This window comes from Salarias fasciatus, chromosome 11 (genome assembly GCF_902148845.1).
Source record: "Salarias fasciatus chromosome 11, fSalaFa1.1, whole genome shotgun sequence".
Lineage (NCBI taxonomy): Eukaryota > Metazoa > Chordata > Actinopteri > Blenniiformes > Blenniidae > Salarias > Salarias fasciatus.
In genome coordinates this window covers 25181287-25203864 of record NC_043755.1, presented here as the reverse complement: position 1 = coordinate 25203864, position 22578 = coordinate 25181287, and the positions used below count along the sequence as shown (strand labels likewise).

Below are 22578 nucleotides of genomic sequence, written 5' to 3'. Positions count from 1 at the left end.
GTTGACTTGTTTGCGATAAATTCTGCCTTTCCCCAAATGTCTCAGACCTTCACTTTAACACAGCAGACGCGAAGAATGGCTGTGTTGGCATTTGGTCTGTTTGTGCTCTGCACAGTGTCTTTGCAGCAGGGCTTTCCATTTTTTATACATCAAACCTAGAGTGTTTTCAAAGTGTGAACATAATTCTTCATGGAGTGTTTTCATTAAGTAGAAAGGTTGACAGAAACCTTTTCAGTCACCCGCCCGGTAAGTAGAAAGTTATTAGCCTTTGCTACAGTGAGACTGCATCCGCATCAACCATTATACAACACACACCGGGGAAATGAGGGTTATTTATTCTAACTTTGATATAAAAAGAAAGGCCAGGGGGGTGTTTGATTAGCTGCAGCAGCGAGTCAGGTGGCGGCTCCGGAGATCGGCTGTAAACACGGCGAGTAAACACGGGAGTCCAGGAAGCAGAAGGACTGCGGGTCAATTGTGAGCCTGCCGAAGAGCTTTTAGACTGAAACCACACGCTGGATCAGATAGCACACACACACACACACACACACACACGCACACAGGCCGATTAGGAGAGCACCACAGAAGAGCTTCCTCCGGACAGCAGAGGGACGCCCAGCAGCAGGGAGACGGCGTGAGGCCGGGACAGAACCAAAGGAGGGCCGTGCTGATCCGGCCCGGGCGGTGCAAAAGAGAAGGCTTGAAGGACGCCCAGATGAGAGGCTGTGCGTTTAGCTGGGAGACGAAAACGGCAGAATGGAGATGAGAGGAGAGCAGGAAAGGGATTAAAAGCCTATCGACCGGCCGGTGCAATCGCCTCTTACAATATATGAAGCCATGTTTAATTCAGGTGTACGCCGCGGACAGGCAGAGATGAGATACAGCCAGAGGGGCGATGAAGAGGAGGAGGAGGAGGAGGAAGAGGAGAGAGGGGGTGGACAGAAAAAAACAAAAGGGAAAAAAAGGAGGATTGTTCCAGTCAATCGCCTCTGAAAGGAGAGCTGACCACAACTTCTGCCCCTTCAGAGAAGTGATTTGAGCGATTCGGGGGACAGAAATCAAGTCAAATGGCAAACTAGTGAATGAGGTTATTGGGGTTTTAGGTAATCTGTCTTTAAAGTTTAAGGAAATCATACAAAAAAAAAAAAAAAACAATAAGTAGATAACTGGTAAACATTATGGCGACTTCATTAAAGCACAAAGTTTCTCAATTTTACATGTTAATTAATTCTATTCAGTTGTATTTCTGTTGCTCTAAATACAGCAGAGTCACTTCAAATCACCTTTACAGAGAAAAACCGACAATTCCACATCAGCTAAGAGAGGAGAGGGAGAAAAGGAAACAGAAAGAACAGAAACAAAAAGAAACAGTCTTTCAACAGGAAGAAACCTGCAGAACCAGACTCAGAGGAGACTGATGAACAGTGTTTTCTCAAGCTGTTAGATCGCCGAAGTAACCAGACATCATATACAGTGATACAAATCAGTTTTTTTTTTCTCAGATAAATGAGGGCTGTATCCCATGTCCAAATATTTGAATGCGCATGTGTTTATATGCTTACTTCATCTAAAAGTAGATCCAATCTGTGACACAAAAGGACAAAGAATTAGAATTAGAATTGTGCCCCATTGCACTGGCAGTAGAAATAAGACCTCAGAAACAATCCTAAGAGCAACATCCATTTACACATTTATTGCAGTAAAACAAGTAAAAGTATACAATACCTAAAAAATTCAAGCACATGCCCAAGATAGACCCCTGCCAGTCCATTTCCCTGACCTGTGTCACTGCCTCCTGTAGGTCTGGGACGCTAATAGTAGCTATTAACCAGTTTTTTTTTGTGGGTTTTTGGAAAATAATATTTTTTTCAAAAGCAGAACAGTAATTTTTTTGTGTGTAAACATGGTCTGAGTGTCTCTCTCTGCTTCTGGTTTCTTCCTTTTGGCCTCCAGAGCGACACCTGTTGCTTGTTGTTTGATGGCTGCTTGGGGCTGGTGAGTGTGTCTGTTGCCTTCAGGGGCAGTGGGGAATAATACTTCCATGAAACATCTTGTTGAAAACTACAACTTCAAACACAATAGATCGATTAGTTCATGCAGTTACGCAATTGAAACATGCATTAAAACCCCTGTCAGTACTAACCCTGTCACAAAGGAAAACAATCATTTAAAGAGTCTACAAAATAGAATTTCAATACAGAGTAATGATTTTATTCTACTTACGATGGATCATATGTAAGATGGGAAAAATGACCTGCATTTAAAACATATGCGAAAACCCACAATTTACAATCTAAGCTACTAAGTTATTCCCCGTTGTAACATTGATTTCTGAGTGCAACCTTAGAATTAAATGTCAGCTTTAGATAAACAAAATAAATCAGTGTTTCATCTGATCAGATCGCCCACACAACCAAACAGAGTCCGTCGGAGGCCAACTGGGCTCAGAAAGTCCAACCAGGAGGAGTCGTGAGCGGCTCGCATGGCGTAAGAACGCAGGGAGAAGCGTGGTGCTGAGAATTAGCGCTGACGCTGAAAACCCAGGTTGCTGCTCTGGACCTCAGTGTTTCTGCACCACCAGCCTTGATGTTTTCCTGAAAACCTTTAAAGAGCCGTAGTATTCAAGACAAACTGAAGATATACTGACCTCCTGATATCCAGGTTTTTATACTTAAAAGGCAAATCATTGAAATGATTAATAATATAAGTAATTATTATTTAAAGCTTGAAAAGGATATTTTTTCTGTCATGGTCTTTTCTTGTAATTTACTGTTTTTCGTCTTGTATTTATGTTTTCTTCCCATTAAAAATGCCATTTTGATTGCAGTTATTACATTCCTAATTATTAAGCAGTTTTTTAAATATATATTTTTTGTCATTTCTATTCAAAATAAATGTAGTTTCACCTGAACTCAAAAACTGAAAGCTCAATGGATCATTTCTATTTCATCAAACTGGGTGCCATTCACACACATTTGGTTGAGATTAATTTCCTTTTTTTCTTCTCTGGGTTTTCACTCTTTCCTCTGCTTTTCGCTCCACTCGTATTTTTCTGCATCCTGTTCTATAGGGTCTCTTTACAGTGTGAATAAGCTCCATGCGGCTCCAAATATCAGCTGACAAGAGCGCAGCGTGTCACCCTGTCATTATGCTTTCATGATTATGGCTTCATGTTTGACTGGAAATAGCCAGTATTTAATATTGTCACCGATCTCCCGACCCCCCCGCGGCTGGAACAGCCCGCCCTCGGCTGGACCCCCGCGGCGCCTCGCCGCTCCCTCCCCGGATGAAGGGGTGAGAACACAGATCCGTCCTTCACAGATCGGCCACAGTTCGTACCACAGAATGGGAAGAACAACGATCAAGGCTGTTACAAATAGACATACTGAAGCTCCTGTCAAGCCACATTCCTAGCTTTCTAAACGGATGCCATCAGTGGGGCCACTCTATGGTGACAAGGTGGAATGATGTGTTTCTTTCACCAATCATTCTTTTTTCCGGCACCTCTTCTTCTGCTTGAGTGTGTGTGGAGATGAGACCAGCTGGTATGTCTGTGACCTATAGCTCGCTCTTCAATGACCTAGAGTGTCGGTTACCAGCACCCGACCACTCTGCAGCTAACAGTGTTCATCAAAGTGTGTTTCTTCATAGGAGGGGAATTGTGTGATGTACTCCCCACCTTTGGCCAGTCGTCAGGTTGTGGACTGACCTTGCGCTGTGATACATGTTCCCACTCGGCACTCTCAGCAATCTTCACAGCGGTGTGCTCGGTGAGAGGCACTTGGTAAGGTCCAAGCCAACACTGCTGTCACCAGGTCTTCCTCTGGAAGTTCTTTGTCAGCACCAAGTCACATCGCTCGAAGGAGTGTAGATGTCTGTCAGCTGCCTGTGGGAGACCGGTGCTAATTGCTTCCTGATATGAGAGAGAGGAAAGGTCAGTTGTAGACAGTAATTTCAGAGATCATTCTCACACAGCGTGGAATCCATTTGAGGCCCTGGAGGACCTATACCTGTGTTTAGTGGCCGCCCATACAAAAGGTGAAAGACCGTGTCTTGGTATAAGTAGCATGCAAATGTACATCAACACGATGGCTAAACATTTTGTCCAAGGAACTTGTGTTTCGTGACAACATTTAGCCAGCTTACCTTTTAGTGTACCATTTTCTCTTTCCACTTCGCCACCTTATCAAGGGTGGTAACTGCAGTGTTGCACGAGGTCAAACCCTCGTACATCAGGAAGGTGGTGTCCCATTATCAGATGACAGTCTTTCCCAGATCCCCCATCTGGGAATGATGTCAGTTAGCAGTGCTTTAGCGACTGAGGAGATATTTGTTTGTGTTTTGAGGGAAATTTTTCAACCCACTTTCAAAGCATGTCCACCATGACGGGACAAAACTCCTTTCCCTCACATGGAGTAAGTTCAATGAAATCTATCATGAGATGTTGGAATGGCCTCTCCGGTGCCTGATGTGCTCCCTGTTCAGCAAGGGTCTTGGATGACCTGGATTGTGCCAGGGGGGAGGACTGCAGCCGCCACCTCGCACTCGCATGCGCCCCCTCCTGTCAGCTGCGCCCCATGCGCCCGAGGCAGCCACCCAGTTCGCCCTTCTTCTTTCCCATTTGTGCTGTAGGCACGGCAGCGCTGGCGCCCCCTAATGGACGGCGCCCTCAGCATCTGCCTATACTGCCTATGCCACGGGCCGGCTCTGACCACAAGCACATCCACTTCATATGGGCAGTGTATATGTGACTATTTATATTGCTTTTCTAGGATTTAAAGATTTGTATCAGTGTGTGTTCAAGTCCTGCTTTTTCTACAAATACCTCAATACACATTATATTCCTTTTCATGTCAAAATCGTTTTTTTTCCCAAAGCCAGAAAATGACATTATTTGAATGTGAAATTGATTTATTCAAAAATACCACTGCAAAAAAAGGATTTCTGAGAAAGTAAAAAAGTCTTAATTCAGGGAAATTATTCTTATTTTTTGTCTAAAAAGTCAAATAATCTTGACAAGCAAGTTTTGTTTGAGAAAATTATTCTTATTTTAAGAAAATATATCAAACATTTTCTCAATAAGATACTACAGCTAATATTGACCTAGAATTAATAAGCTACAACAATGGTATACATGAAATCCCGGCACGGGAACAAGATTTTTTTTTTTGCTATTTTAAGAGAAAGACAAATTGCACAATTTCTCAATTCAAGAAACTACAGCAACTAGAAAAATTTGCAGTTCCTGAAGAAACTGCAAGTGTGAATGCTGAGCTGAAAATGCTAAACTGTAATGCAGAAGAAGTTCAAGAAGAAAGGTTGAAAACACTGCAAAGAGTTGAAAAAGGTTGAAAACCTTTGAAAACACTGCAAAAAGTTGAAGAACCTTGAAAAAGGTGAAAACGCTGCAAAAAGTTGAAAAAGTTTTAAAAAAGGTTGAAAACACTGGAAAAAGTTGAAAAAATTTGAGAAAGGTTTAAAACGCTGCAACAAGTTGAAAACAGTTGAGAAAGGTTGAAAAAGTTTTAAAACACTGCAAAAAGTTGAAAAACATTGAAAAAGGTTGAAAACACTGTAAAAATGATGAAAAGTTTGAAAACACTGCAAAAAGTTGAAAACAGTTGAATAAGGTTGAAAATGTTGAAAACACTGCAATGAGTTGAAAAAACCTGAAAAAGTTTGAAAACACTGTAAAAATGATGAAAAGTTTGAAAACACTGCAAAAAGTTGAAAACAGTTGAATAAGGTTGAAAAAGGTTGAAAAACGCTGCAAAAACTTGAAAAAAGTTGAAAAAGTTTGAAAACGCTGCAAAATGTTGAAAAAGGTTGAAAACACTGCAAATAGTTGAAAAAGGTTGAAAACACTGCAAAAAGTTGAAAACAGTTGAAAAAGGTTGAAAACGCTGCAAAAAGTTGAAAAACATTGAAAAACATTGAAAAAGAATGAAAACACTGCAAAAAGTTGAAAAAGGTTGAAAAAGTTTGAAAACACTGTAAAAAGTTGAAAATCATTGAAAAAGTTGAAAAACGCTGCATAAAGTTGAAAAAGTTGAATAAGGTTGAAAAAGTTTGAAAACACTGCAAAAAGTTGAAAAAAGTTGAAAAAGTTTGAAAACGCTGCAAAATGTTGAAAAAGGTTGAAAACACTGCAAATAGTTGAAAAAGGTTGAAAACACTGCAAAAAGTTGAAAACAGTTGAAAAAGGTTGAAAACGCTGCAAAAAGTTGAAAAACATTGAAAAACATTGAAAAAGAATGAAAACACTGCAAAAAGTTGAAAAAGTTTGAAAACACTGTAAAAAGTTGAAAATCATTGAAAAAGTTGAAAAACGCTGCATAAAGTTGAAAAAGTTGAAAAAGGTTGAAAAAGTTTGAAAACACTGCAAAAAGTTGAAAATCGTTGAAAAAGTTCAAAAACGTTGCAAAAAGTTGAAAAAGGTTGAAAATGATTGAAAAAGTTGAAAAACGCTGTATAAAGTTGAAAAAGTTGAAAAAGATTGAAAAAGTTCAAAAATGTTGCAAAAAGTTGAAAAAACTTTAAGAAAGTTGAAGAAGCAGCAGAGTCAGTGTCAGAGTAACAGAGGATCAATAGAGCTCCAGTCTTAATGGAAAAATCCAGACTAATCAAGCAGCAGCAGCACAACAGGTGTGTCTGTTGCTCTGGAGACCAGCTGCACAGCAGCCATGACAGTGAACCAGCAGTTCTTATGGAGTGCGCATGGTTGAGAAAATGTCATTCCTCGAGAACCCAGAGGTGACATTGAAAAAGATTTTTGCACAATCAGATTCAGAAGCCTTTCATGAATTTAATGGTGCAGGAATCATGTCTGTAGAATCATCCATTCAGCCACCGTGATGGTGCGAACATGAGAGAAGTTTTGGATTTGAGTGAGAAAATCTCTCTCCAAAATGCATTGGAGCGGATGGGAGAAAATCCTGCGCTCTCCTCACAGAAATGCAGCTGGAGAGAGAACCGTTTGAGATAGAGACCAAGTGACTCAATTGTACAGGTCACAAGAAAAGTGGCTACGTTTAGAGAGGTAATTGTGTAGATTGAGCCAGAAATGTGGCCAGGGGGACGAGAAAAGAATTATTTTTTTGGTTTAAATCCAGACCCTCCCGCACTCTAAATTCCTTTCTCCCACTCTAGCTTTTCCAATACACACCCATTGTAAACTCCAAAAACGGCTGAAATGCTCTCCGTACTTGAAGGCTCACAGTTTGAATTTGGTAAAAGATGTGGACATGATATAACATACCTAAATAGAGGACAAAAATGCCTACATTTTGCAAGTAAAATGAAGTGTCTACGTCAAAGTATGACAAAGTTGTAAGGGGTCAAAGTTGAAGGAGTTCAAAGGTCCGTTGAAGGGTTTTCCCATTGACTTCAATGTTAAAAATAATTTTAAAAAGTTGAAATATTTGAAAAAGTTGAACAAAGTTGAAAAAGTTTAAAAAAGGTTGAAGAAAGAGTTTAAAAAGTTGAATATTTTAAAAGTTGAATGGTTAAAATCGGTTAAGATTTGAAGAAGTTATAAGGTTCCAAAGTTTGAAAAAATCTCCATCCGTTAACATGGGGAAAAAAGTTGCACAAAAGTTGAAATATTTCAAAAAGTTTAAGAGATGTTAAAAAGCCAGAACATAGCCAGAATGTCCTTAAAAAGCTGCACATTTTGATATCTGAATGGTTCAAATTGGACAAAATTTGTAGGAGGAGAAGCGTGCCAAAAAACGGCTTAAGAAGTCAGAAGAGGAATGTAATCGTGTGAATGCCTCAGGCATTCACACGATTAAAGTCTGAATTCATCTGTTTTATTCACTGTCAACACTGACAACAAGCTTCACATGTCACATTTTGAACAGAACCATAACCTGATGTACACTCATCTTAAAGTCAGATCTAAAATCTGAACTTTTAAAAGCAAGTCGGAAAACAAAGTGTCAATGGAAGTGAATGCTGGAGGATGATAAAAGGTGCCAAACAACCAAATGCCAAGAGTGCTAACATTGTGGCAATCTGTAGAAGTGGAATGAGCCCTATACGAGGGGGTACTGGAAAAAAAAACGGACACTGGTCATAACTTTTCATTTGTTTTATTTTAACAATTATTCAAAGCTGTCACCTTCAAAGTAATCCCTGCTGGTTTGAATACACCGTTCCATCCGTGTTTTCCAGCTTTCAAAGGCGTTTGAAAACTCGTGCGTAATGATGCCGTGCAGTGCGTCTTTCGATTTTTGTTTAACCTCCTCGACGTCCTCAAATCTCCGCCCCTGCAGCTCTTTCTTCATTCTTGGGAAGAGAAAAAAGTCACACGGGGCTAAGTCCGGCGAATAGGGCGGATGAGGCAGCAGGATCATCCCGTTTTTCGCCAGGAACTGCATTACGCGCAGGACTCAGTGCGCCGGCGCGTTATCATGGTGCAGCCACCACTCGCCATCCCGCCAAAGCTCCGGACGCTTCTGCCTCACTGCTTCTCGGAGCCGCCTCAGGACCTGGATGTAGTGGTCCTGGTTAACAGACTGCCCAGGCCGCACAAACTCACTGTGGACGACCCCTGTTGCGTCGAAAAAGCAGATCAGCATGGCTTTTACCGCTGACCGGGACTGGCGCGCTTTTTTCAGCCGAGGGGAGTCCGGGTGTCGCCACTGGCTCGACTGCTGCTTCGTCTCGGGATCGTAGGCGTGATGCCAGGTCTCATCCGCCGTGATGACTTTGCCCAGCAGCCCAGGATCCTCTTCAACGTGCTGGAGGATTTCCCGGCACACATCCACGCTGGCCGCCTTCTGCTCCGGAGTGAGGACGCGCAGAAACATCTTCGCTGCGACCCGCCGCAAGCCCAAATCCTGGGACAGGATCTCCTGACAGGAACTCCACGGAACCCCCGTCAAGGTGGAAACCTCCCCGATCATCCTTTGCCTGTCAGCCAGGACCACGGCTTCCACCTCGCGGATCTTTTCCTGCGTGCGTGAGGATGCGGGTCGTCCGGAGCGGGGCTGGTCTTCAGTGGACATTTCGCTCCTTTTAAAGCGCCCATGCCATTCAAAAACCTGCGTTCTCCCCAGGGCATCATCTTTATACGCCTCCTTGGACCATGGTGAGTGTTTCCGATGCAGTTTTTCCAAGCAAAAAACAAAATCGGATGCTTGCGCGCTGATCGCGTTTAGTGATGTGTTCCACCATTTTGTGCTTTTCCGAAGAAGCGGTCCCGCTGTGTTGACGTCAGCGCTGTTTGTGCTTTCTCTGTGTAACTTTGTGAGATGATACTTTGCAGAGATCTGCACAAGAACATGCTGTAGCGAGATTGAGTGACCAGAAATCTGAAATCATTCTTGTTTTTATTTTATAAACACAGTCCGGGAACTTTCCGGTACCCCCTCGTATGCCACTTAGACACTAACCCCCTCCTACAAAAAAGCCCTTGCTGAGTGGAAATCATTCATTGAGTGAGCTTTTCTTTTCTTTTTTCCTTCTCTATGCGATGAAGATGTTTCAAAAAAAGTCAGTCAAATGTCAGTCACATGTTTGTTGGTGTCATTTCCACTGAGTTCTTCTGAGATACTTTCCAAACCAGCAGATATATAAATGGTGCTGGAATCCTTTTTGACACTGGCAGCTGGAATGTTATACGATTGTTATGTTGCTAGAATAATGGAAGACACACTTTTTGAGAGTTGCAGTGTTGTATCCTGTTAAAATATCTGGAACATGCATTTTCAGCAGTGACAGCATTATGTGTTACTATGTTGAATAGTTGGAAAACGCACTTCTTGAGAGTCTTAGTTGGATTTATTACGCAGTTGTTGGACTGGAGTGATGTCAAGCTCCCAGCTGTCCTGATTTGCTTGAATAAAAAATGAATAAATGAACAAGGCTTCTTGTGACTTAATTTAAGGAAAAGTAGTTTGTTTTTAGTATCATACTACAAGGAACCAGAGTGATGGCTTTGTGGTAGAGCATCTGCCTCACAACTGGGATGTTGTGGATTCGCATCCTGGTTGGGTCATATTGCAAGCTTTTTTTTTCTACAAATTGAAATTCTTAAATTAAGTAACACATTCGTAAAGTCAGCTTCATCAAGAAAGCAGAACACTTATTTTAAGTAAATATTTCTTACATGACAAAGTTTCTTTGCTTGTTATAAGCAAATTTTCTTACATTTTGGACGATTTTTTTCTAGTTTTAAGACACATTATGGTCTTAAAGTGGCTAGATTTATAGCCTAGTTTTAAGAAGTTTTTAAGTAAATTTTGCTTACCCCATTGGCAGATTTTTTTTTTTTTGCTCAAAACAAGAAAATTTGCCCACATTTAAGAATGTTTAGCTTATTTCTAGTAGGGCTGTTTTTGCAGTGACAGTATATCTCCAACAGACTCGAAGTGGAGGATGAAATGAGATCAACACATTCAAAGATGCTGGCAACACGTGAATGTCTGTGATGTTTGAACTGACTGACACACTTCCTATGTGCTGCCATATTCAGTTTTATTCCTTTTAACAGACATCACTTCAAAAATCACAAAAGCTTTCACTGGGAAAAATGCCCCTCTCAAAACAAGAAAAAAAAACCTATATCAAGGCACTTTTACCTTGAAATAAGTGAAAAAAATCTGCCAATAGAACAAGTGAAAATTGTCTTGGTAAGATATCTTGGAATAAGATGTGATATTCGGAATAATGAACTCTTAAAATTAGCTGTGAAAACTTGTTTTAAAGGACCTATATCATGCAAAATCCACTTTTTTAAGGTTTTTAGCATGCCCCAAAAGTTGAATTCCCTTAAAAACCACCCCCAAAATGTTATTTGCCTTCATCCACGCATGTCTAAGTAATCTCTTTCAGTCTGCTGCTCTCTACAGCAGCCCCTCCCTTCGGGTAGAAAACAGCTCGTTTGAAACTCTTCAAAGCTAAGTAAGTCACAAAGTTGAACTCCTCCCCACCACTCTTCTCCCACCCCACCCCGCAGACAACACACGCACTGTCCTCTGAACAGCACGCTGCTGATTCGCATCATCATTCGTTTCAGAATTACCCTCCGAAAATCCTTTATTTCACACAAAATGACTTTTCCTTAGTGGCAAAAATAAATTATTACCATGTTAATGCCAATAATAGGGTTTGGACGAGCTAAAAAAGCATGATACAGGCCCTTTAAGCCATATTTTATCAGAATTTTTGAGGTTGGAATCTTAGAATAAGTCACAAATGCTAAAAAGAGGTATTTTTTCACTCAGAAAAAGATTTTTGATTTCATAACTTTCGTCTCAGCTTCTCCATTTGAGATACATTAAACTAAATTTGAGCTGTATTATGTGGCACTTTCTCCAGATTTAAGACTGCCTTGTTGTTGAAATAAGATTACAATGATTCATTTAAAGGTGCATTAAGGAGTTTTACAACCTTAAAAATACTTATTTTCCACCATAAATATGTTCCACATTTTTAATGATGTGTACAATGTGCCCTGACATATTCATTACCAGTACCTCTAACAGCGCTAAATTGTCACTTGAAAGTCACAGTGCCGGTCCGGCACCAGAATTTTTTGGGGGAGAATTTGAAAGGAATGACGTAATGCACGCTCCGGCTGGTTCAGTTTCGTTTTGTCCACCATTACTCCGCCAGATGCTTAGTGAGCAACAACTGAGCAGGATCTTCCAGAAAGTAAGAACAGACTGGCTTCTAGCACTGCCACAGCTCCACACAGACTGCACCAGGGAGAAGAAACTTAAATCTTACTTGAGCTACTAAACGAGCGAAGACGAAGTCCCCCTCTTTCGTGCACACGAGCCACAGGGACGAGTTTTTCACTAAGCTGCATTACGCCCAAGGCCTGCAGGGGGCGCTGTTTCGCATAAAACGTGCAAACTCCTTAATGCACCTTTAAGCATTTTGAGCTTGAATGTCTAATCACACTAAACTGGAAATACTTATATTTAGTCACTTTATGGCAGAAGAGTTGTATTTTAGGATAAACCAGCTATGCTTAAAAGCAGGCGTTTTTAACTCAAAAACAGACATTTGCTTTTACCCCAATTGACGTTGAGAAAAAATGCATTTTCCATAATGCCTGAAGCAAGATTAAAAAGTGTTAATTTTGAATAGTTCAGATACCATTGTTTGAAAATGCAGTTGAAAAATTATTCTTAACACCCCATTCAGATAACTATACCATATAAACACCATGTAAAACACGTTTAGAACAACACTTTATTAATAACTTGAATAGAACATCACTGAAAATTTGCTTTTTTTGCACAGTAATAAAAAAACAACAAAAAAACCCCAGCACAACAGAGAATGAAATAACATTGTGAATTTTCTGATCAATGGGAAAAAAAAAAACAGGGTCTGAACATGTGGCTCGTTATTTACAAACACAAATAACTCGCCATCACAGTGGTGCTCTGCTCTATTTGCCAATAAAATCTTTCCATTCAGCCAGGCTCTTTTTGTAACTGGTGTGAGGTCTTTCTCATGGGTGGCGCCATGAAGGACCTCCGTTTGTATGATGGAAAGCAGTGTGGCTATGCACTTGGGGTTAAGTGAGGTGTAGAGCGTAATAGTAGACCATGAGGTATAAAGCACCCTCGGTGACCTGCTCTTTTTGGAACGTCGTCACTGGCACGTCTCCCACGGCCAGGAGAACGTTGCATGGACTCACAATCAGCACTGGACAGGAGAGAGGGCGCTTCGTCAAGTAGGTGCCGGGGTCTTCATTGTCCTATAAGTTATATAAAACAAATCTTTCATTAGAATTATGGACTTTTAATCAAGACAGTCTTGGTTATTCAGAACCTAGGATGCATTTCTTCTGGCATCAGTTCAAAACCTCCCTTTAATACGGAATATTTTCTAACCAAATGTCAATTCAGTGGGAATACGAAAATGATTCTGTATTTTGTACACAAGTTGCAATCTTCATTTAATTTAAAAATAATGTAGTTTTTCAGTGTTATTTGCAAAGCGAGATCAATTTTCTTTCAAGGTTTCTATCATTACAATTAATACCACATATATTTTATTTTTTTTATTTATTTAACCTTTATTTAGCCAGGAAAGTCCTGTTGAGATTAAAAACCTCTTTTTCAAGGGGTTACAGAGTTACAAATTACTAGCCTCATGAAGCAGCCCCACCCACTCCACATCCACATTTGGATTTAGTAGCTGGGGTGGTCCACCCCAGCTACTAAATCCAAATGTGGAGTGGGCGGGGCTGGTTTATGAGGCTGACAAATTACATATCCTTCGATAACAATTCATAACATAATAATCAGGTTTACAAAGGCAAATATGTTTAAATATTTTTTATGTACATATAGAATGACTTAACATGGACTACTCTGAAGTTCTTAGATTGTGTTAATAGTGGGATCACATTTGGCTGAGTCATAACTGCAGTTTATATATAATGTATTGCTTAAAAACTGGTTGTGAGCTGCATCAACTATACATCCAAAATGTCTTCTCAAAAGTTGCCCTCCTCGCCTTTTTATGCTTTATGGTTTACTCCATTCAGGAGCTAATCGGTGAAGGCTGCTTTGGAAAGGTGCTCAGGTGCCGTGACCTGAAAAGCCTTGGCACGGTGGCTGTGAAGGTTTTGAAGAAGGACCAGCACATTAAGAACGAGGTAAATGTTTGGAGCTGTCAACATGTCCATGCTCACATTTAGTCCACTTCAGAATTTGTTCCAGGTTCAGTTGGTGGTTGTTTGAATCATCCAGACTACATCTTCCTCTTCTGTCTCCTTAGCTGTCCATCTTAAAGACCCTCCAGGTCCTTGATTGTGACCAGCACAACCTGCTGAAGTTCCACGAGGACTTTGAATGCCTGGGACAAAGATGTCTCGCGTTTGAAATGCTAGACATCAATCTATATGATTTCTTCTTGATGAGGCAGTACCAGCCGGTCAGTCCCAGTGAGATACGGGTTATTGCCCAGCAGGTTTGTCTTATTGATATCTATTAATGATCAGTAGATTGAACTGTGTGGGTCCTCTCTAACCTGTCCTCTCATGCTCTGTCTGCAGCTCCTGGTGGCTTTAGACGCCCTGAGAGGTTTGCGCATCCTGCACGGCGACATCAAGCCCGACAACGTAATGTTCGTGGATGCAGTGAGGCAGCCCCTCAGGGATCAAGCTCATCGATTTCGGTGAAGCCATTCCAGCCTCCAGCGTCCATCCTGGGCTGATGCTGCAGCCTATTGGCTACAGGTAGGTTCACATCCTGGTTTCATCCACACTGCCTGTGTCCGTCACAGGCTCCATGTCGATCAGTCCTGCAGTTCTCCAGCAGATTTCACAGATTTACCTCCTGTGTTTCCTCCTCAGGGCTCCAGAGGTTTTCCTGGGCCTAGACTACGCCGAGGCCATCGACGTGTGGGGGGTGGCGTGTGTCCTGGCCTACCTCTACCTGGCAGACAACCTCTTCCAGGTCCATTGTGAACATCAGATGGTGAGTCTAGTTCTTCTAACATGTTTCCTGAAACGGATGGACACCTTGTCAGAACCTCAGCTGACGTGTGTGTGTGTGTGTGTGTGTGTGTGTGTGTGTGTGTGTGTGTGTGTGTGTGTGTGTGTGTTTTGTCTGCAGGTGAAGAGCGTTGTGGAGCTGCTGGGTCAGCCTTCAGACCAGCTGCTGTGGTCAGGAGGCGACACAAAGTTTTTCTTTGCTGAGGAGGAGGAGGCTGACGCCAGCTCAGACTGGAGGCTGATGGGAAAGAATGTCAGAGTTTCTGTCTGGAGTTGCTTTAATCACCCTGCTTGAATATTTCTAAAACTGCTGTCATGATATTTCTGTTCCTGCAGACACCAGAAGAGTACGATGTGGTGAACACCACACCGGCTCGAGAGCGGTACTCGTCCTTCCAGCAGCCCCGCAGTTTGGATGAGCTCGTTCACGTAAGTCTTCTCTGCTGCTTCACTGCTTCTGTCTTCTTCACTTTCTCTGATTCACTTCTACAAGACATCCTGGTCTTTAAAGATGCTGCCACTCAACCATCACTGGCAGAGTTTTATACAGTGACATGTCTTCACTGCTGAAAATATTCTGGCCACTGACTGGAATATGTCAAGCTATTTCATACATTTTTAATCATTTGAAGCTCTTTAAATGCTTTAAACACTTATTTGTGATGTTTTGGGGAATTACAGAACATTTGGATGTCAGAATAAATCAGTTTGAGTATTGGACCATTTTAAAAAGGAGATATTAATTCATGATTACAATAAGTGTTAAGGTGGTTCATTGAAGCAGACGATGGATGTTTTTCTATTCAGCGTTTCAGTTTAATATTTTGACAGTTTTCTTGTAAACATCTAAAATGCAACAGAAGTTTTGCATTTCACTTGTAATTGCGTAAACAGACACTCCGTTTGTGATCCGTGGCAGAGCTGTTCCACTCACCTGATTGTGTTTCTAAATCCAGATCTATCCACACCTGGACGATGAGGAGCTGGAGGACAGGACGGCCTTCATCCACCTTCTGAAGGGGATGTTACATCTGGACGGGGAGCAGAGAATGACTCCCCGTGCAGCTCTGGAACACCCCTTCATCACCAGGTCCTACCTGGATCAGGACCTCCACAGCAGACCCTGGTAAGTGTCTGATTGTCTTCTCACACAGGAATACTGCCCTGCTGTCTCTGATGGACTCACTGACTGTGCTTCCTCTTCCAGGATAAACAACTCCGAGTGACTGCTGGAGGCTCCATCGGGAACAGGCAGCGACTCTCCTCATGACCTCCTGGACTCAAAACCAGCCGACTCTCCGTATGACCTCCTGGAGTCAGAGCCAGCAGGCAACCCCCCTAATGACCTCTTGGAGTCAAAAGCAGCTGACTCCCCGGATGACCTCCTGGGGTCAAAACCAGTCAATGACTCCCCTTATGACCTCCAGGAGTCAGAGCCAGCAGACTCCCCTCATGAGGACTCAGACTCGACCTCTACTGGTTGCTTCAAGCCAGTGAACATGAGGATCTGCAGGTTCTTCAGGAACTTGAAACTGAGCTTAAATCCCTGGTTTTGCCACTGCTTTCTGAGGCAACTGTTGTTAAAACAGCAACAGAATTACCTCCTGAAGCCAAAACCAGCCACCGACTCCCCGCATGACCTCCAGGAGTCAAAACCATCCTACTCCCTGCACGACCTTGTGGGGTCAACACCATCCCACTCCCCTCATGACCTCCTTCAGTCAAAACCGGCCAATGATTCCCCACATGACCTCCTGGAGTCAAAACCATCTGAATCCCCTCATGACCGCCTGGACTCAAAACCAGTTGACTCATCGCATGACCTCCAAGGAGTAAAAGCCATCCGACTCCCCTCATTACCTCGTGGAGTCAAAACCACCCGATTCCCCGAACGACCTCCTGGTGTCAAAACCATCTGACTCCCCGCATGACCTCCTGATACCAAAACTAGCCAGCGACTCTCCTCGTGACCTCCTGGAGTCAAAACCAAACAGCAACTCCCCTCATGACCTCCTGAAGCCACAACCAGTCAACAACTCTGCTCATGACCTCCTGGAGTAAAAACCAGCCGACTCCCCTCATGAACTCCTGAAGCCAAAACCAGCCAACAATTCCCCGAACGACCTCCTGTTGTCACAACCAGCAGACTCCCCGCATGACCTCCTGGAGTTAAAAACAGCCAACAACTCCCCGTCTGACCTCCTGGAGTCAACACCATCCGATTCCCCTCATGACCTCCTGAAGCCAAATACCAGCCAGCGACTCCTCTCATGACCTCCTGGATTCAAAACCATCCGACTCCCCTCATTACCTCGTGGAGTTAAAGGCAGCCAGCAACTCCCCTCATGACTTCCTGGAGTGAAAACCATCCGACTCCCCTCATGATGACCTCCTGAAGACAAAACCAGCCAACAACCAGCCTCATGGCCTCCTGGAATCTGAACGAGCCAGCAACTCCGCTCATGACCTCCTGGAGTCAAAACCAGCCAGAAACTCCCCTTATGACCTCCAGGAGTCAGAGCCAGCAGGGGACTCTCCTCATGAGGACTCAGACTCGACCTCTACTGGTTGTTTAAAGCCAGTAAAGATGAGGATCTGCAGGTTCCTCAGGAACATGAAACTGAGCTTGAATCCCTGGTTTTAACACTGCTTTCTGAGGCAACTGTTGTTAAAACAGCAACAGAATGCCTCCAACGATCTTTTCAAACAGTCCATTAAAAAAAATAATGAACTTGTTTTAAGGATTCATTCAGTTCTGTCATAATTAAATACACTTTTTAAATGATCTTTTAACAGTGCATTGGATTTTATACATGATAGATTCAATGAAGGATTTCCAAATAATGGGTCTGAGGGTCAAAACAAGAGTTTGAGGAAATAAATCGCATCATCCGGATAGTCAACTTCATTGTGAGTAGGTGAGAAACATACAATTCTGACATGTCACAATGCCGCCCTTGCAAAGGTATTTTCTACTTCTAACACAAACATTTTTTAGGATGAAAAGTAATAGTCAATGAGTGCACAAGACTGGCCAGTGAAAGTAATAGATTACTTTCCCACCACTGCTGACTGCTGAATAATTGGTGAGAGAGGCGTAGTTGGCCAAAGATATAGGAGAAGAGTTGGCTTATCTGCGGAGAGAACACAAGAAGAGGTTAGAAGAGGGTTCTACTTCCTCTTCTTGGATGCGATGAACTCTTTCTCAGTGTCTGTCTCTGTATCATCTCTTCCTTTTCCACAGACACTTTCCTGGATTTGGGAGGAAGTGCTTTCTTTTCCTTGGTGAGGACGAGCATGTCTCTGTTTGTCTCTGTCTCTGTCTCGTTCCTCTTCCTTTTCCACAGGCATGCTGGTGGATATGGGAGGAAGTGACTTCTTTTCTTTGGTGGGAGGAAATTGTTTCTCTTTCTGTCTCCGTTTGGAAGGATTTCTTTCTTTTTTTTGGTGGAGAGAGATCTGTCCGTGGTTGTGGTTCTCTGTCTGTCTCTTCTCTCCTCCTCTTCCTCAGGCAGTCCTCAGTCGTATTGACTGTACTGCTGCCGTCTTCTGAAAAAGAAAAAAAAAAAACAAAACAGATGTTTGGGTTGGGTATTGATCAAGCTTATGTGAAATAATTCCCATCTAACGGAACGGATCTCAACTCCTGACCAGAGAGGCTCTTCCCTCTGTCAGAAGCATCTTCCTCCTCGTCCACACGCCAGTCAGGACAGATCCTCATCAGCTGTTTGGACCTCTGGACACTGGAAGACAGTCAATCATTAGTTCAACAACTCCACTGTCTGCACACTGATGAAGCAGCAAACCTATGAGAGACACCTACGAGCTGCTGTGCCTGCTGCTGTCCAGGTGGCTGAGCTCCAGGAAGGGATGGTGGAGGATGTCTGAAGGTGTGATCCGCTCCCGAGGATTCATGCTGAGCATCTCAGTGACCAGATCCATGAAGCTCGAGACGTCACACTCTTCAGCCGCCTTGAACTCTGGTGGAGTTTCTTCATAAAACTGCAGGTTCAGAAGGAAACAAGTCAGGAAAGACATGAACTTTGTTGTTCAAATCAGGAAAACTGTTGGTTTCACTCACGTCCAAAAGCTCAGCCAAAGTCTTGCTGGGGTCTGGACCACACCTTCTCTCATCTGCTGACTGAAGACAGGAAAGATTTCATTGAGTCCACATGTAGATGATGGAAATCCACAGAAAAGAAAACAATCTCCTCTGATCAACACTGTTCACAGAGAGATCATGAACGGTACCTTCAGAGCTGGTTCCGATACCCCTCAACTGTGGACAAAACACAATGCTGGTTTATACATTAAAGCTCGTGTCCGGAGTTTTGAAAGAGAGAGGGTTTTTTTTAATCCAACGTCTCAGGTTCCGCCCTCCCTCTGCTTTCATGAGCGACCAAGCCACGCCCCTTTAATTGTGCACGCTATTATCTGTCGGGTGAAAATGAGAGCCTCCGAGTCCTACAGCATCCTACATGTTTATGTTACCGGCCCCAGACCTAGGGGAATCTGGGACCCGGTGCAAACGGTCACGCAGGCAAGGGTGCACTGTGGACCGAAAGGATGGATGACAGACGTTAAGGTGTTGCTCCAAAAAGTGCTCATTTAATACTGAGCCAAAACTGAAGCGATCCATCCTCTCAAGAGGTCCTCAATGACACATGCGCCATCTACTGACATGTTTGGGGGACTGCCTTAGATCAGTTCTGGTTTTGGTTTAAAACAAAAATTAAAATAGGGGGGGATTAGTTTCTATAAACTTAAATTTACTGTGGATTTCCTGCCCACTACATTTAGCTGTTTACGGTGGATGTTCAGCAGACAGTGGATATATCCGAGGTAAGCGGGGCGGCTGCTGCTGAGCTAACTCTCCTCTGCCTGGGCGAGTGGCTGTGCTCTCTGGCTGCATGCCCACTTTGATCGACAGCGCGACAAGGCGGAAGCTCGAAGTCTATTGGCTGACGCTGACCGGTGCTTTTTCGGATAACATGGGGGTCTCTGAGATGAAGGCAGGGCTCATAAATACATTTTTATATTGCTTTATGCTAATATTATATTGTAGTATTGAACCAGACTGACACATTTAAGCTCTGTTAAAAAATGATACATACATTGGAAACGAACGGAAACTCCGGACACAAGCTTTAAGACGGAGCAGAGACTATTTGTGTTCATGTTTTCTCCAACTTCGAGAAGCTCTCATTTCAAGATCAGTCGATTCTCATATTTATCAGCAGAAGTTGACTTTTATACATTAACCTGCTGAAACCAGTGAGGGTAAGCTGCAATAAAAATCAACTTCTGCAACTCCAAGAGGATGAAACGGACATTTGCGTTAGATCATCGAAGTAATACTGACCATATGAGCCGCACTGAGTCCCTGGAACAGGCTGGTTCCACGCCACATCTCGGCTGCGATGCAGCCCAGACCCCATGTATCGACGGCGTGGCTGTAGGGGCTCCCAGCAGCATTTCTGGAGATCTGAGGAGGACACAAACTAACTTTAGTCACCATGACTTGGTCAGACATGAGCCGAACTCACAATCTGAGATGTCAGCTGGCAGTGCCGACAGCTGGGCCACATCTGCACAGCAGTCCGGTTACTTACTTGTAGCGAAGAGTCCCAGGACTGTGAGCCGTCCGCCGCTCAGGGTCACCGTGAGCCAGACCAAAGTCGATCAGCTTGACCCTGAGCGGCTGCAGAACGTGATCCACGAGCATCACGTTCGCAGGCTTCAGGTCAGCATGAACGACCCCGACGGCTTCAGAAAACCACGAGCCTTGGCCAGCTGAAAGCAAACAGAGCGAGAGCAACAGTCACCTGCCTGCCCCAAACATTTCAACACACACATGGATCAATGATCAATGATTCCTCTGACTCTGAAATGAAAAGTGTGTTATGATGGGAGTTTTAGTGATGATGAGAAGGTCAAGCCTGCTGGACGACGGGACGAATCTCCTTCACTGTGAGCCGATGATGTTCAATGTCCTGGGAGAGGCTGATATCCAGCCTCTCAAACTCCAGACAGTGAACATCATCCACCATGAAGGAGTCCATGTACCGGACGATGTTGGAGTCCTGAGAGCCCTTCGCCCTCATCCTGCTGAGATACGTGGCCTGAAACCAGATCACATCAAATCTCATGTTAGACACAGAGTTTCTGGAGATAATCCAAGTGAGCTGTGAGGGATTTTTCTACTACGATACCTCGTTCTCAGACGCAGCGATGGATTTCTCGCCTTTACTCATCTTCAGAACCACCAGGTGGTTGGTTGGCCTCTTCTTGCAGAGGGCGACGGTCCTGAAGCCGCCCCTGCCCAGGATCTCCTGCACCCGGTACGCCGAGGTGGAGGAGGACATGGTGTTCATGGAGGTCAAGGTGCTGTTGGTCAGAGTGAAGGGAAGAGTTCAGTACATAGAAACATCCAGAATCTAAATGAAACTGAGGCTAAAGTCGCTCTAGGCTCAGTTAGAAAAGATTATCACACAAAAAAACAACTGATGAGAGTGAAGAAAAAAGTCTGTTTTCAGCTAACGGGGAATTTGTGACTGAGAAGTCCTGACTGAGACCTAACGTCTGAATTAGCAGCTGAATCTAAATGAAACTGAAGCTGAAGTGAATTATGTTGAAGAAAAACATGTGACTGAATATGAAACAAGTGTTTGGGGCGGCTGTGGCTCAGCCGGTAGAGTCGAGGTTGTTGGTTCAATTCTCCATCTCCCTTCATGTTTGATTCTTATAAACAGGCCAATGATGATCTTGCTTACCTTTACATGTTTCGGCTGTCAACCTGCAGCCTTCCTCAGAAGTGTCACGTGATGTTGTTGTGACGTGTCTGGTCAGCTGATTTATACAGAAATTGGCACCAGCTTCCTACTGGGTGCAGTTGGATGACAGCGCCATCTGCAGTCCGACTTCTTCAGCACAGTGTCCCAGGTGTGAGAAAGTTGATATGCCCCCTCCGCCCGGTTCACAGTCTGGGGGGCGCGTTTCCGGATCTCGATGGCCTCCCTGATCCAGCTTTGTTGCTTTCCGTGCCGATGATCTGGGCATGATCCCAGTCCATAAGGTGGTTTTCCCTCTTGCAATGTTCGGAAATGGCAGACTTAAGCTGTTCCTGCTCTGCCTGTCGTTTGGAGGAGCGTGTGCATGCTTTAGATGTTTCTTTTTCACATTCTGTGCGAAGCAAGATCATCATTGGCCTGTTTATAAGAATCAAACATGAATACAAAAAAAGGCCTAATGAACCTCATCGGTCTCCATCTCCCTGTCCATATGCTGAGTGTCGTGGGGCAAGACACTGAAGCCCTGACCCCTAACTGCTCCCAGTGGATGGACTGAGCGCCTTGATAAGCAGCTGTCTCCACTGGTGTGTGATTGAGTCTGTGTGAATGTCTGTGTGAACGTGATAATACAGTGTAAAGTGCGTTGTGCTCTGCTGTAGCAGCGTAGAAAGAGCTATATGAGTGTAGAATGTTCTACCATTTGATGTTAGCTTCAGCTCGTTAGCTACTTTAGCATTAGATTTCTCTTCGTGACTCGTGAGCAACAGACGTTCCTCTGGACTTTTCTGGTTTGGACTAAGTGGTTAATGTCGAACTTACAGAAGAGTTCACTGGCCATTTCTGTGGATGCACACTTTTTTCCATTTGTTTATTTTATTGATGTTTTCAGAAATAAAATACCATTAAAACAAAAACAAGCAAAAGAAAAATATGTTATGTTTATATCCAGGAGTATAAAGGAAAACTAGTATAACATGTAAAAAATAGTCATTCATGTTTGCTTTCCTATATAAACAGGGGTGAACATAACTTTTTTGGTCTGGTCTCAGGGGAGAACCTGGGGTTGTTGCTTGGTCCTCACATTTTTTATTTCGCATGATATTTCTTCATGGTATTTTTGACAGAATGGACAAACTACAGTGATACATGGATAACATGACACTGACTTTAATTAAAATCAACAAAGGCAGTACAGAAAATAAATATATATGTATTTTTCAACTAATTTCTTCTCCAACAATAAAGTGCAAAAAAGTGCATAGGAGGATTTCACAGGACTGTGGCTTTTCCAGCAGCAGCGTAGAACCCAGCAATGACCAA

The 22578-nt window shown here is 43.2% G+C and overlaps 1 protein-coding gene across 1 annotated transcript; it reads right to left on the bottom strand.

Annotated features, from left to right (window-relative positions):
- Positions 1-17597: 17597 nt before the first annotated feature.
- LOC115396533 (homeodomain-interacting protein kinase 1-like) lies at positions 17598-20832 on the bottom strand. The gene is made up of 6 exons (XM_030102437.1): positions 20680-20832; positions 20424-20589; positions 20129-20260; positions 19830-19987; positions 18291-18469; positions 17598-17601 (listed from the first exon to the last, which is right to left on the bottom strand). The coding sequence occupies exons 1-6, from the start codon at positions 20830-20832 to the stop codon at positions 17598-17600; spliced, it is 792 nt and encodes a 263-aa protein (XP_029958297.1).
- Between the last annotated feature and the right edge of the window lie 1746 nt (positions 20833-22578).

What these genes read in the sequence shown, in the direction of transcription:
- LOC115396533 (XM_030102437.1), bottom strand. Translation starts at nt 20,832, where the DNA reads ATGTCCTCCTCCACCTCGGCGTACCGGGTGCAGGAGATCCTGGGCAGG. An exon ending in CGACTTTGGTCTGGCTCACG is followed by an intron (nt 19,988 to 20,128) that starts GTGACCCTGAGC and finishes TGTCTGACCAAG; the next exon opens with TCATGGTGACTAAAGTTAGT. An exon ending in GACTCAGTGCGGCTCATATG is followed by an intron (nt 18,470 to 19,829) that starts GTCAGTATTACT and finishes CTGAACCTGCAG; the next exon opens with TTTTATGAAGAAACTCCACC.